Here is a 12,058-nt window from a genome sequence, read left to right on the forward strand (position 1 = left end):
AAACGTTGAAGCTCGCGAAAACGTGCTGCCCTGGTATCCCAAACCGCGCAAACGTCAGCCAGCGCCGTCCGCTCCCGCGACCGTAGAATGCATCGCTGGTGAACGTACAACTCACCTCAGGCCCTTTTATCACTCAGAGAACAACATGACGAAGTATGACTGTGCTAGTGTCCCGAAAGATGCACCGCTGGCGACCATAAACCGCACCTCAGGCCCTTTTATCACTCAGAGAACAACATGACGAAGTATGACTGCGGTGGTGTCCCACCAGATGCACCGCTGGCGAACGTACAACTCACCTCAGATCCTTCCACCGAACTATAGACAACAACACCCTAGACGTCAAAGCTGCCGTCAGCGACTGCAGCCGCAGGATGAGCGCGTGAACATCCCAGCTCCTCCAACGTCATGGCCTGTCAACGAGTGCCTGGGTCTCGCGGTGCACCCGGGCGATGCGCAGGGCGCGGGCGCGATCACGTCAGTCGCCTTCTGCCGAGGGACGCGCTTTGCTCCCAAAGAGCAATCATCATCGGAGAACGTGAAGGAATGTTTCTTTCGGGTATAGGTCTTGACGGGATAGGTGTGCACACACGAGCAACGAATGCCGGCATAAAAAACGTGCGACCAGGGTGCAGGAGACGTGCGGCAGGGGCTTTTCGCTCGGGCAGCGTCTCGACATCCATGACGTTGACACGGAGGCGCCTCCTGCAACTGGGTCTCGGACAGGCGCTCGTTTGGACACTGAGCGGACTCGCGTGGGACAAAGCCAGAGCAGCGAATGAGAAAGATGTCCCAGAACTACCGTTTCCAGTGCAGGTCTTAGAAAAAGGTACCGGGCCTCAGCCGCAGACGGGCGACCTCGTGGGGATCCGCTTCCGAGCGGCCTATAATGGCCGGGTATTCGACGACATCATGGACTCGTCGGAGCCATTCTACATGCGTGTTGGTTCCGGTAACCTTGTGAAAGGCGTCGAGGAGGCAGTGAAACGTATGCACGTCGGGGACTTGTGGCGCTTGGAGTTGCCGCCCGCGTACGCCTTTGGGAGCAAGGGCCGCAAGCCGTCCCCCGGGAAACCCGCGATCCCGCCGAACGCGACGGTCGTATATGAAGTGCGCCTCGATGAAGTACCAGGACGCGAGCAGGAGTTGCTTGAAGTCACTGGCGGCGAGCTCCGCGAAAACGACTAGGTGTAGGCGTGTTGTCCGCGCACAGTGCTCAGAGAGGCGGCATCGCCACACCGACGAGACCCAGGAGGCAGCGCGGTTTGCAGCACCAGAGTCGCCGCGAAGCCGCTACACACAGCGGCTCTGGGATCGAGCATGACGGACTAGCGGGGTTGGTCACAGTCGCAGACGTCGAGAAGCACATGGACGTACTTGCGGTGGCGTTCTTGCGACGAGCGCCCGACGCATGTCGTTCTCGGGCAGCGTGATGCTCGACGCGGTCTATACTGAAGGACAGCGGGTTCAATTTGGGCATGTAGTCACGGCGAATGGAAAGGTCGATGTCAGCGAAGGTGCGCACAGGGTGTGCGTCAGGGCAACCTGGGGGCAGCTCGCTGGGCACCCTGTGCCTCGCGACCGCAAAACCCCGCGCGGACGCACAGGCTACCCAAGCGCAGCGTGCGGGCGGTCGATATAGACAGTGCCACAGCGTACGGCGGCGATGCAGTCGTCCACGAGCACCGTTGCGGCTTGTTGCCCATCGTGGAAAGCAGTTGTCGCGAGGTGTTCTGCATGCGGGCGCGCTGATCGATAGGTGCGCCTCGCGGCCAATGTGCAGCGGTGATGCCTCTTACGCAAGTGAAGCGATGTGTATTCCATACCTTGGCGTCATCTGTCGATAAACCAAGCGGGTCACGGTCAAGGATACATAGCATTTATCGATGAAGCGGGCGTACTTGGCACCACCGAGAGTTCACGTATTTCCCGTCGACATGCTGACTGGAGCGGGGCCCATTCGTTACGAGACGCAAATCACAGAGAACCGAGCCGCGCTCGGCGCAGTCACGCTGTCTGCAGTGCGATACGCTCTTTAGGTTGCAGCACGTTCGACGACGCATTACAATGGCATCCGCGTACCGCCCTGGTATCGCGCGTATGCAACGCAGAACACTGGTTGCATTCCAGGGGCCAGGGTTGTCGGCTGATTCTAGGGTTTTGGCGGCAGCGACGGCGGCCGAGTCAGAAGCAGTCTTCTATTCGCGCTTGTCGTTGGTATGGGCATTGCCGGGAACACCGCGTGGCGGGTCGCTGTGGATTTCGCGCAGCCTACGCCAGCTCGGTGCGTGCACTCCACCGGATACTCAGGTCTGCTGTGCATCGCAACGCAGCTGACGCACCAGTTCTTCGAGCTGGCGCGTTGCTCTCGTAAAGTGCGCTCCTTTCCAGTACAGTTGGTGACATCGCGCACATTCGTAAAAGATATGAAAAGAATTCACAGTTCGCTGTGGCAACAACGTCTGCACTTCTTCGCGAGAGCGCTGCTCGAAGCGAGCACAGTTGCACTGTATACATCGAGCGAGAAAATTCTCCGGGGCTGGCGATAAGCGAAATTTTCCCAGCACCTCACGAGCCTGAGATTCCGTCTTTGTCGATGAGACGTAATAACATGGCACGCCGTACCGAGTTGCTCGTGCGAGCACGTCTGCATCGCGGGTGAGGATCACCCTCGGCTTGCTTGCCGAAGGAGATCGAACGTCTTCCTCCCGGGTCCAGACAAGTTCGAAGAGAAGCGCTAGATCTTTTCCGCACGTATGCAGCACATCCAGGCCCAGGGCACGCAGGCGTCTGACCAGGCCACCCATGGTACTATCCACAACAAAATACCCCCGGCAACGATCATCAAAGTATGTTTCCGTCCAGGTCGCCGATGCGCGTAGTCGTCTCTTGTCGGTGAGCAGCGCGGCCGTGTCCGACACCACCGCACGCACATTCGACTCTGGATGTGACGTTGTCGCTGTCGTCGTTAACCAGACCGCCTGACGATGCCATTGCAGATCCGAGGCCCGCAGCGCGACCACGCTCTCCGGCGAGCCGCCAGACAAGAACATGAGATCATCGGCAGCATCCTTGCCACCGTCAGCGACCTCGCCACGACGCAGTGCAGCGTCCATGAATGTAAGCACCGGTGTCCAGCTGCCGTGTCCACCATCCACCCGCTCGCAACGAAGCCCAATGGCCGAAACCGCACCTGACGCGAAACCAAAAATAGTTTCCAACTCAAAAGGCGTTGCAAAACGCAGCGCCCCGCTGCCAAGACCCAAACGTTCGGCAATCTCGCGCAGTGGTGCTCGACGCTGCCCCTGCATGACGACGAGAATCGGGCGCTGTTCGGCACCGCCAGCGATGAGCGCGATGCACTTGCCCATGCGATCCGCAGCAGCGCGCTGCAGCGACGCCGGCGCCCGCTCCAAAGCGGCCAATCGATCAACGAGACAAAATGGACCTGCCAGCAGCGTCTCGCCCACACGATACACAGGGCGACGTCGCCATCGCTCGGGCGCCCGCTGCAGCGCATCGCATACGCGTTGCAGCGCATCGTAATGCAGTGCGTGTGAGGTATCTTCCCCGGACACGTGTCCAAGCGTGGATGATGCATCGGCAGCGGCAACCGTGATACGCTCGATGCGTGCGAGCGCTGCCTGCGCCGTCCGCCATCCAGTGCGTATCAGCGACGCGGATGCGCACGGAACGTGCCGCCGTAACGCCAGCAGCACCCACGCGTCGAGGGCGGCGTACTCGATCTGCGCTCGTGTGAGCGGGCGGGCTTCCCAGTCACTGCAACGGGGTCGCTTATCGAACGCGCGTCCGAGGAAGACGGCAACGAGCTGCGCGAGGCCCACTGTGAGACGTCCGCGACGTCGCACGCTGGTGCGTCCAACCAGAGTCGCCAGGTCAGCGCAAAACGCATCCGTGCCCTCTGAACCGATCCGGTCTAGGTCTCGCAATGCGACGATTGCGTCAAAGCAGGAGAGACCAAGGTATGAGTGTCGGAGGCGCACAAAGTCGGAGCTGAAGCAGAAACCGACTTTGAGAATCGCTGGTGAGCGAAAAAGGCGGCGTAAGGCTTCATTCAGCCGCATTGCGAACAACGCATCCGCATCGATCCGTAGTAGGTCTACCAGAAACACATCCGCGGGGAACGCTATCTGGAGAAGTGCACATCGCGGTTGAAGGCCGCTCGTTCGCACCGGCCTCCATTCCACGTCAAGACCGACGCAGTGAGGGTCGAGCCACGGTGTATCCGCAGTGCACGAGTCCGAATGCTGATGCAAAATGCTCTCGACAAACTGCATCAATGTGTGGACGGCAACGGGTGTATCAACCATGTGGATGCGAACATGCGGCGGCAGCCGAAGCACGCTCAATGGAGGCGAATCCATTGCTGCTGCTGTCGTCGGGCTTGAATCGGTTACCTGGCTCGCGGGTTCGCCTGTACGCTGGGCTGTGAGCGCGGGCGTTGGTATCGCATCCAAGTCCATAAGTGCGATCCCATGGAGGGGTCTCAGATCGGCAACGCGTCCAGCAGACGACACACATGGCGGATCCGCAACAACTCGACCGCGGAGAAAGTGCAGTGTATCCACGCCTTGCAAGCCATTCCAAGATTCGGCGCATTCGCGAGCGAGCGACCATTGCTGCTGGGCAACCAGCTCCTGGAACAAACGGGATCGCTCCTCTCCCCAGACGACACCGTCGAGTACGCCTAGTCGGCCGAGCATTTGCAGCAAATCGACTGCAGCACGCCAGCACCTGCGTGACACGCACGCCCGCATGAGCACTACTGCCTGTTCGGCTGCTGCTGGGTGCAATGTGTGGAGCTGCCACTGGCGGATCATATTTACCAAGATTCGAGGGTCTGCGAAGCGTTTTGCATTTGCAGCATCATCCTCCGGAGCGAGCAGTAGTCGCCAGTGTAGCACTTCACTCGCCAGCGACTGATGCAGCTGACGAATGTTTGCAGGGGCAACGTCCTGTGCAACGTCCGTATCGAGCTGCGGATGATCGTCGAAAGCCCACCGATGCGCACTTGAAGGGCACATGCTGTCTCGACACAAGACAGCATCGACCGCAGTTAGAATCCCTCGCAACGTATTGTCCGTCCAGACAAACTGATCTCGAGAGGCACTCATTGAAGACGAAAACGCTGGTCGGGTCGAGGACGGCGTCACGGGAGCGTCTCTCACGAGTGACTGCATCATCCAGGCCGCTATGAACAGAACGCGGTCGCGACCGGATTCCACTGAGCCGGCCATGAACTGAGCCAACACCTCAGACACTGCATGTACAATCGTCGTTCTCGCTTCAGGATGTTCGCGGAGCAACTGTTGAAGTTTTTTGCCTAGACGAAAGGCCTGCCGCCCAGATTCGTCCATGCCAAGATCATCGTGCCTGTGCCGCGTCGGGCGCAACCAACCGAGCTCGCCAAGCCATCGCTCCAATGACCCATCATCACGTTCATGAGGCGCATGCTTCGTAGCGACAGGCCTTGTAACACGCTTCGAACCGGGCGCCGTCTCTTGAAGTGGGAAGCACTTGCGACACCGCGTCCGATAGTGCTGACGACAACGTACGAGCTTTTGTGGCGTCGCTTGCGCACGCAAGAAAACGCTTTCGCCACCAGCAACGTCATCGTCCGACTTTCCGGCACCTTGCATGGCCAAGGCGCACGACGGTGCCTGCTCACGCTCGTGTAGATGCACGAGCTGCTCCTCTCCAGCCACTGCAGCTACCTGTGCGCACGACAAATCCAGGTGTCGCTCAGAGCCTGCTGCTTGTGACGACGATGACGCGAACTGGGTACGTGCCACCCGCTCAGAGGCCGTCGTGTCGCGCAGGCAGCACCGCGGGCCCACTGGTTCAACCGCTGGGGCGCACTTCGTTGCTGGCGCTTGCCAAGCTTTGCTTCGCTTCACCCTCAGCCGTAAACGCAAGCGCGTCACGTTCACTGCGAAGGCCGAGGAAAGCTTTTGACGCATGAAACGTGTTCGTTTTCGCGCAAAGCACCTTCGCCCAGCTGCTAGCGGATACCTCTGGCTCCGCTGCAGTTGCCCGCAGGCAACGCCTGACGCTGCAGTCAACGTCGAATAACGAGCAAGGAATGCGCTGCGGCTGGAGCGAAGCGCCGGTGGGCGTCCACCGGCGCAGCTCAGGGGGAACGATCGTTGAGGCAGGCGCTTTCGTGGCGTACGCTTTATGGGCCTTTACCTCGAGTGTATTTTATCCTCAGGTGTGGGTAACCAATTGCTTATCCATGGTGCATAGCGGATGCGTTAGAAGTGCGTTCATTGGAAGGAAGAAAGGCTGTCATCGCCGGATGCGATAAAAAATACCAAAAAAATGTCTCTTGTCGCCGACTGCCGAGCGACGGCGATAAAGAAAAACAAGAGGGCATCTAGGCGAGGAAAGGCGTTCGCCCGGCCTGGCGATGGCCAGACTCTAGGGGTACAGGGGGGTGAGGGTGAGGGGGGTGTTCGACTCTGAGCAATCCCTGAATTGGTGCGTTCAACCAGCGGCACTGCATATAAGGAGTTCATCAACGAAGACTTTTCACACCACGATCGATACCAAGCGACGGGTGTGGTGCTGGAGACGAGAAACCCGAGGAGCTGACGCGATCCAGCCCAGTCGGACAGCCGCTCACGGTCGACTTGTACAACGACAAGTTGGAATCAGTACCAAGGGGCCGGTCAAAAAAAGTCGCGAAGCACCTGCACGTCGGTCTCTCTACATACACGCTACGGTCGGAATGCACTTTGGTGCTGCATCGGTGGCGGCATTCGTACCGCATAGCGTAGCACATACCGCTGCCTAGTCAGGCACGATGCATCACGCGAGGTCGTCCGCTGCTACGCGAAACGCGCTTCCAGCGTCGTGTCAGACGACACCCATGTCACCATAAAACGGAACGGGTGCTCTAACTCGAGCGTACACTTTAAAGTCTGGGTCTTCTCTGGGGCTGCTTCTTTTCCGTGCGCTTATTTCCGGCTTTACCGAACAAGTACGACTTCGCCTCTGCTTCCAGCTTCCGGTGCTCCTCTGACGACTGTACTCCTCTGCGCCTCGACTGTCGCATACCGGCTACGTTGCATCGATATGAAAATTGTCACTATACCTCGACCGTTGCATACCCCGTGGGCTCTACTTTCGCATCGCGCAAACGCTTGCGTCGGTGCTATCCCTGAACTCGGCCTGCGCGAAAGCGGCGTACGAGCGTGGTGGTCAGGGTATGAGCGCCCCGCGATTCCTCATCGTTATCTGCAGCATCAGGCCTTTTGTGGGTATGTATGTATGTTCGTCGCCAGCGAAAGCTTCGTGAAAACTGGAACCTCGAGGAGTTCAAGCGCCTGCTCCAGAGGTTTCCAGCGCACAACGAGCAGGGCTCGTCGTTGTTTCGTGTTCTCTCTGGCTCGTGGCGCAGACAACGCTACGCCCGGGTACGCAAGCAGAACACCGCGGCTTCTAGACTGCCAGCTCAGTCGACGCACGCTGCTGCAGCTTCTCGGCTGCGGGTTACTGGCGGTGAGCGCGTCCCCTGCAGCAAGCGCTCCGTACGAGAAATCAAAAGTCCAGGCACAAGCGGTGCTTGGAGAACCCCAAGGGAAGCAGAGTTGGGCAACGCGCCTCGCACCCTACTCGTCTGACACAATCTATCGGCTGGCAACGAGCGGTGAACACGCTTCAGTGCTTGCGGTTGATGAAGAAGCTTGTTTGGATGCGCTTGCGAGAAGCGCGGACCTGGTGCTCGTTGGAGACCATCCGCGCTCCCAAACGGACCACGCGATGGAAGCCCGAATCGTCGCTGCGTTGGCACTTCGCGTCGCACCCAACCAAGACTACAGCCAAGAGAGGAGCTCGCTCGCTGTCGCATCGGACGCTTTCGAACAAGCGCACCAGAGTCACTTGGACGATTTCATCCAAGGCCGTATTCAAGAGGAGGAGCTTTACGAGCGAACGAAATGGGATGAACGATGTATGTGGCCCTACGAGCGCTATCTGAACCTTCTTCGAACGTGTCGATCTCTGGGTGTCAACCTCGTGGCGCTCAGTATGCAGAATACGCATCGTAAGGCGCTTGAAAAGCAGGGACTGCGATACCTCCAGGAGAATCATGCCGTGCGACGTTTGTACTTCCCTGAACGCGAAGGCATCTGCGATGAGCTAGTGCAGTACGCATCATCGCCGGCATACAGACTCTTCGCTTCTCAAGTACTGGAGCCGTTCTTCATGACCATGCGTCGGTACGGATCCACGGATCCCGATGTTTCGTTCGCGAGCTTCTCCGAGGCCGCGCTTGTGCAGGACGCCGCGATGGCGGCAGTGCTACGTCGCTGGATGACCAAGCGTAAGCGCCATCCGAGAGCGACAGCGTCCCGTTGCCGTCTGCTGGCCTGCTGTGAGTTGCCGCATGTCGCTTTCGGCCAGGGTATTCGCGGCATGCTGGAATGGTGGCAAAAACTCGACAATGAGAAGCAACGCGCACAGCATGGCACAGCAGGCGCAACTGTGGATGCTGCGCGCCCCGCGACACTGCTTGGCGCTGATCCAACCGATTCCGTCATTCCAGAGGAAGGACCGACAGAGCCCATGTTATCCATTCAGACGCTTGTGCTGAATCCAACAGTGGTTGATGTCGGAAGCAGAACCGTGCCGGGTACGGAACGTCGTGATCTATTCTCTGGAAGGCGCATACGTCGCTTGCGTTTAGAGCTGCCCAGAAACATGATGGAGGAGAGTCCACTGCTGGTATCCCCAAAACGTGCGTTCAACGGAATCCTCGATGCTGAACCGAAGGAGCTCCACGCAAGCGCAGCGCAAACTAGCGCACCAAATGGAGATGCAAGTATAGGCTCGTCGGAAAGCCCCGTTTCCACTGCACCACTGGTAATCGGGGATTATCTCTGGATCAGTGCTTCGAAGAAAGGACGCATTCAGGTGTGATCTGCGCCCGCCTCGAGTGCGGATACAGGTCGGTGCATGCTCCAGCCGGTGGCGATTTCTGACGTTTCTGCTTGGGCTTCTCACGGAGAATGCGAACGCTTCGTCATGGAACCCAGGAGCCGACAATGCGACCTCGAGAACCGTATGCATGCGACATCTCCAGAACGTACTTCCTCTGCAGTCTAAAGTTGTCGTCGCTTGGAACATGGTGCTGCTTGGACGCAACTGGGATTTGCCGGCACATTTGCAAACAGTTTCCGACACGACTGCACAGCGTGTGCATTCTTCGCGGGTACGAACGCGTCCCATCCCATCAGTAACCAGGGTAGGGGCTTGTTAGCCGCGCTTCGTGCGCCGCTTCTGCAACGCAAAAGCAGTTTCTTGAGCCGCCTGGAGAATCGCCGCGAGTTGTCTCGCGTCTGGGGCAGGTTCGCATTCACGCCCTGCGCCTCGAGCCATACATACAGGCGCGGTCGTTCCGATGTAGCCTCGCCAGCCAGCTATGTGCTCGGTTGTCTCCAGAATGGAGCCCTATGAGCGGCCAGCATCCGTCACTCGATGAGACGCCGACGCCGCTAACGGGCGAGTAAAGTACGTGAGCAGAGCCCGCAGGCCCTGCCGCTCCACCACCGCTGGAACGTGGGCAAAGGCTGGGTTTCCCCTCCAGTTGAGGTTTCCCAGATGGAGATACGCTGTCTGGAACGCTTCTGGCAACGGCAGCTGCAGATCGTTCTCGTAAACCTGCAATGAGCGCAAGTCGCTGCACATCGCAAGTTCGGAAGGAAGCGTTCTTAACTGGTTACGACCCAAGTTCAGCGTAAGCAGTGCTGTGCAACACCCGGTAGCGGGCGGCATTGTTTTCAAGGCGTTTCCGTGCACATCAAGATGCATCAACGAGGCACCGCTTCCGTTCTCCGGGTCGAATAGTGAGGGCGGCAGCAATTTAAGTTGATTGCCACCCAAATATAGAGTCTCGAGCTTTTTCAGCGATAAGAACACATCGTCTGGGAGCTGCTCCAGGACACCACCGTAGCTGAGGTCAAGTTCGACGAGCTCCACCGGAAGCGCCCCCCGTGGGCACTGCGACCAGTGGCGCGCACCCTAACCATAGTCGCTCCAGGTGCGGTAGGCTCCGTCTGAGAACATCAGGGATTTTGCGCACATTGGTCATGAATAGGTTCAGGAAGCGTACTCGGTGAGCAACGCCGAGCTGCACGAGCTCCTGCAGGACGCCGGTGAGCTCCAGCTCCGTCAGCGGGCTCTGTGACAAGTCCAGCGCACCATCAAACGAAGACTCCGAGCAGCGAGCAACTCGTTCGCTGATCCAACGAGACGATGAAGCAGTTGCATTGGGAGTGCGGTCACAGACCTCTAGCATGGCTTGCAGGATGCATACTCTGCCTTCGCGGCAGCATCTGAAACAGAAGCGCAAACCGAGAATCGGCGTGCAGACGACACCAGGCGACGACCTCCTGGCGTCCATGATGAAAATAAAAAGCCATTTAGGCCAAGGTTCCACCTGATCCCCGCGTGGCACTGGTGTCGGACACTTTGGTGGACAGCGCTCGACATCCGGTGTCGCACTGTGGCAACCTGGGTGGATCTGCACCTAGAGTGGACAAGGAGCTGCAATAGCGACGTAAGCAAACGGGTACGTAGTCGCCAACGTTCCTAAGAATCGACTCCATTCGAGCAGCAGCAGCAGCAGCAGCAACGGCAGTACCGCGTCGTCTAAGTTGAGCGGATGTCACCGATACTCCTCGTCTATGGTTGCATGCATGCGGAGCGACGCGGTGCTCTAGACAAGCAAACGTGAAACCCTTTCCTGGGAGCGTTCATCGATGTCGCGGGGGCGTATATCGCTGCAACGCTCAGCGCTCGTGCTCGTCGCGTGCATCCGTTGGGACGGTTCTTGTCTCGCTTTGAAGTTACGAAGATCATGCCTCGAACAGGGCAAATTCGCTGTAGAGACCAGGCTGTTGCGAGTTTCCAGCGGAACACACACAAAGCAAACCACGATGCGTTATCGATCCCAGCGAGTTCGTCGTCGTCGATGATTCGTAAAGGTACTGGTGGTCTGTGTGGGCGAAGCAGACGCATCGACCGCGTTGCAACCATTCTGGAAAGTTTCGTTCGAGGGGATGCTCTCCATTTCCAACGAGCGTGTAGATTTCAGGGACCCCTGCGACTCCAAGGCCGGCTGTGATCGTTTCTGACTCCCCATACCGTGTTTGCCTTCGGTCGGCTGCAGATGTTCTCGGGTACACCCGTCGCTTGAGCGCAGTGCGTTGCGCTGCTTGGATAGGTCTCCAGTTGCTCGCGCTAGTGCAGTAGCGAACTCGGTGAAGGCTGGCGCAGCAAACGTGCTCCCGTATCCGTATGCTGGAATACCACCGGTGGCATCGACGGTACTCCCTGTCCACATTCGCCTTGCACTTGGACCAAAACGGCCATTTTTCACTGGCGGAACGCGCAAATGCTTAACGCTGGTCTGTAACTGCGAGCTGTCAAGTAGCGCTGGTGCGGCAGACACCGGAACCATACTGCAGTTCGTTGTACGAACAAGCGACACTTGTTGGTACTCCGGCTCAGCGTCAGTGTCAGACGCTGCGGCAGCTTTCCCGCCAGCACCAGCGCTCTCGCTGTCGTCATGGATAGGCACGCTGTCAAAGAGGTCCTGGGAGCCTTTGTTGTTACCTGCCGAGTTCTTACGTCGTCGCTGTCGTCTCGGCGGTCGAAACGGGTCCAAGCTCCGAAGGTCTCGTTGTGAGTGGGCGCTTGCGTCCGACGTGGCAAGTTCGTGTACCTCTTCCCGAAGACTGCGCTGAAGCTCGTATGGGAATGGGCGAACTTGCTCGTGCTTGGAAGTCGTGGTAACAGCCCGGCGCTTTCGAGCGAGCACTTCCGCAAGTGCTACCCGCGTGCGTTCACTTGTCTCACGCTCGAGCTCCTCTCTGGTCAGCGTTGGCCGTACCGGAAAGCTCCCAGAGCACATAATGAATAGTAGCGCCTACTCCTAAACATTAATAAACGTAAAACAGAACACCGACTGTTCCAGTGGTCAACAGCGAGGCATCCCGTTGGGTTGCGTATGGCCGGTTTCGGAAGAGTGCTA

At 58.5% G+C, this 12,058-nt stretch overlaps 5 protein-coding genes across 5 annotated transcripts, besides 2 other annotated features; 2 read left to right on the forward strand and 3 right to left on the reverse strand.

Moving 5' to 3' along the window:
• Positions 1 to 79: part of a sequence feature (possible transcribed region) that runs on past the window's edge.
• Positions 80 to 546: 467 nt separating this feature from the next.
• CYME_CMD070C (probable FKBP-type peptidyl-prolyl cis-trans isomerase) lies at positions 547 to 1,188 on the forward strand (the record flags this gene model as incomplete). Its single annotated transcript, XM_005535379.1, has 1 exon — positions 547 to 1,188. The coding sequence occupies one exon, from the start codon at positions 547 to 549 to the stop codon at positions 1,186 to 1,188; it is 642 nt and encodes a 213-aa protein (XP_005535436.1).
• Positions 1,189 to 2,306: 1,118 nt separating this feature from the next.
• On the reverse strand, positions 2,307 to 5,981 carry CYME_CMD071C (unknown ribonuclease; the record flags this gene model as incomplete). Its single annotated transcript, XM_005535380.1, has 1 exon — positions 2,307 to 5,981. The coding sequence occupies one exon, from the start codon at positions 5,979 to 5,981 to the stop codon at positions 2,307 to 2,309; it is 3,675 nt and encodes a 1,224-aa protein (XP_005535437.1).
• Positions 5,900 to 6,731: a sequence feature (possible transcribed region).
• Positions 6,732 to 7,293: 562 nt separating this feature from the next.
• Positions 7,294 to 8,943, forward strand: CYME_CMD072C (hypothetical protein; the record flags this gene model as incomplete). Its single annotated transcript, XM_005535381.1, has 1 exon — positions 7,294 to 8,943. The coding sequence occupies one exon, from the start codon at positions 7,294 to 7,296 to the stop codon at positions 8,941 to 8,943; it is 1,650 nt and encodes a 549-aa protein (XP_005535438.1).
• A 531-nt stretch (positions 8,944 to 9,474) lies between these two features.
• Positions 9,475 to 9,834, reverse strand: CYME_CMD073C (hypothetical protein; the record flags this gene model as incomplete). The annotated part of the gene is made up of 1 exon (XM_005535382.1): positions 9,475 to 9,834. One exon carries the CDS (start codon positions 9,832 to 9,834, stop codon positions 9,475 to 9,477), a length of 360 nt encoding a protein of 119 aa, XP_005535439.1.
• Positions 9,835 to 10,966: 1,132 nt separating this feature from the next.
• Positions 10,967 to 11,938, reverse strand: CYME_CMD074C (hypothetical protein; the record flags this gene model as incomplete). The annotated part of the gene is made up of 1 exon (XM_005535383.1): positions 10,967 to 11,938. One exon carries the CDS (start codon positions 11,936 to 11,938, stop codon positions 10,967 to 10,969), a length of 972 nt encoding a protein of 323 aa, XP_005535440.1.
• Positions 11,939 to 12,058: the final 120 nt, after the last annotated feature.

Source organism: Cyanidioschyzon merolae, chromosome 4 (assembly GCF_000091205.1).
Source record: "Cyanidioschyzon merolae strain 10D DNA, chromosome 4, complete genome".
Taxonomy (NCBI): domain Eukaryota; phylum Rhodophyta; class Bangiophyceae; order Cyanidiales; family Cyanidiaceae; genus Cyanidioschyzon; species Cyanidioschyzon merolae.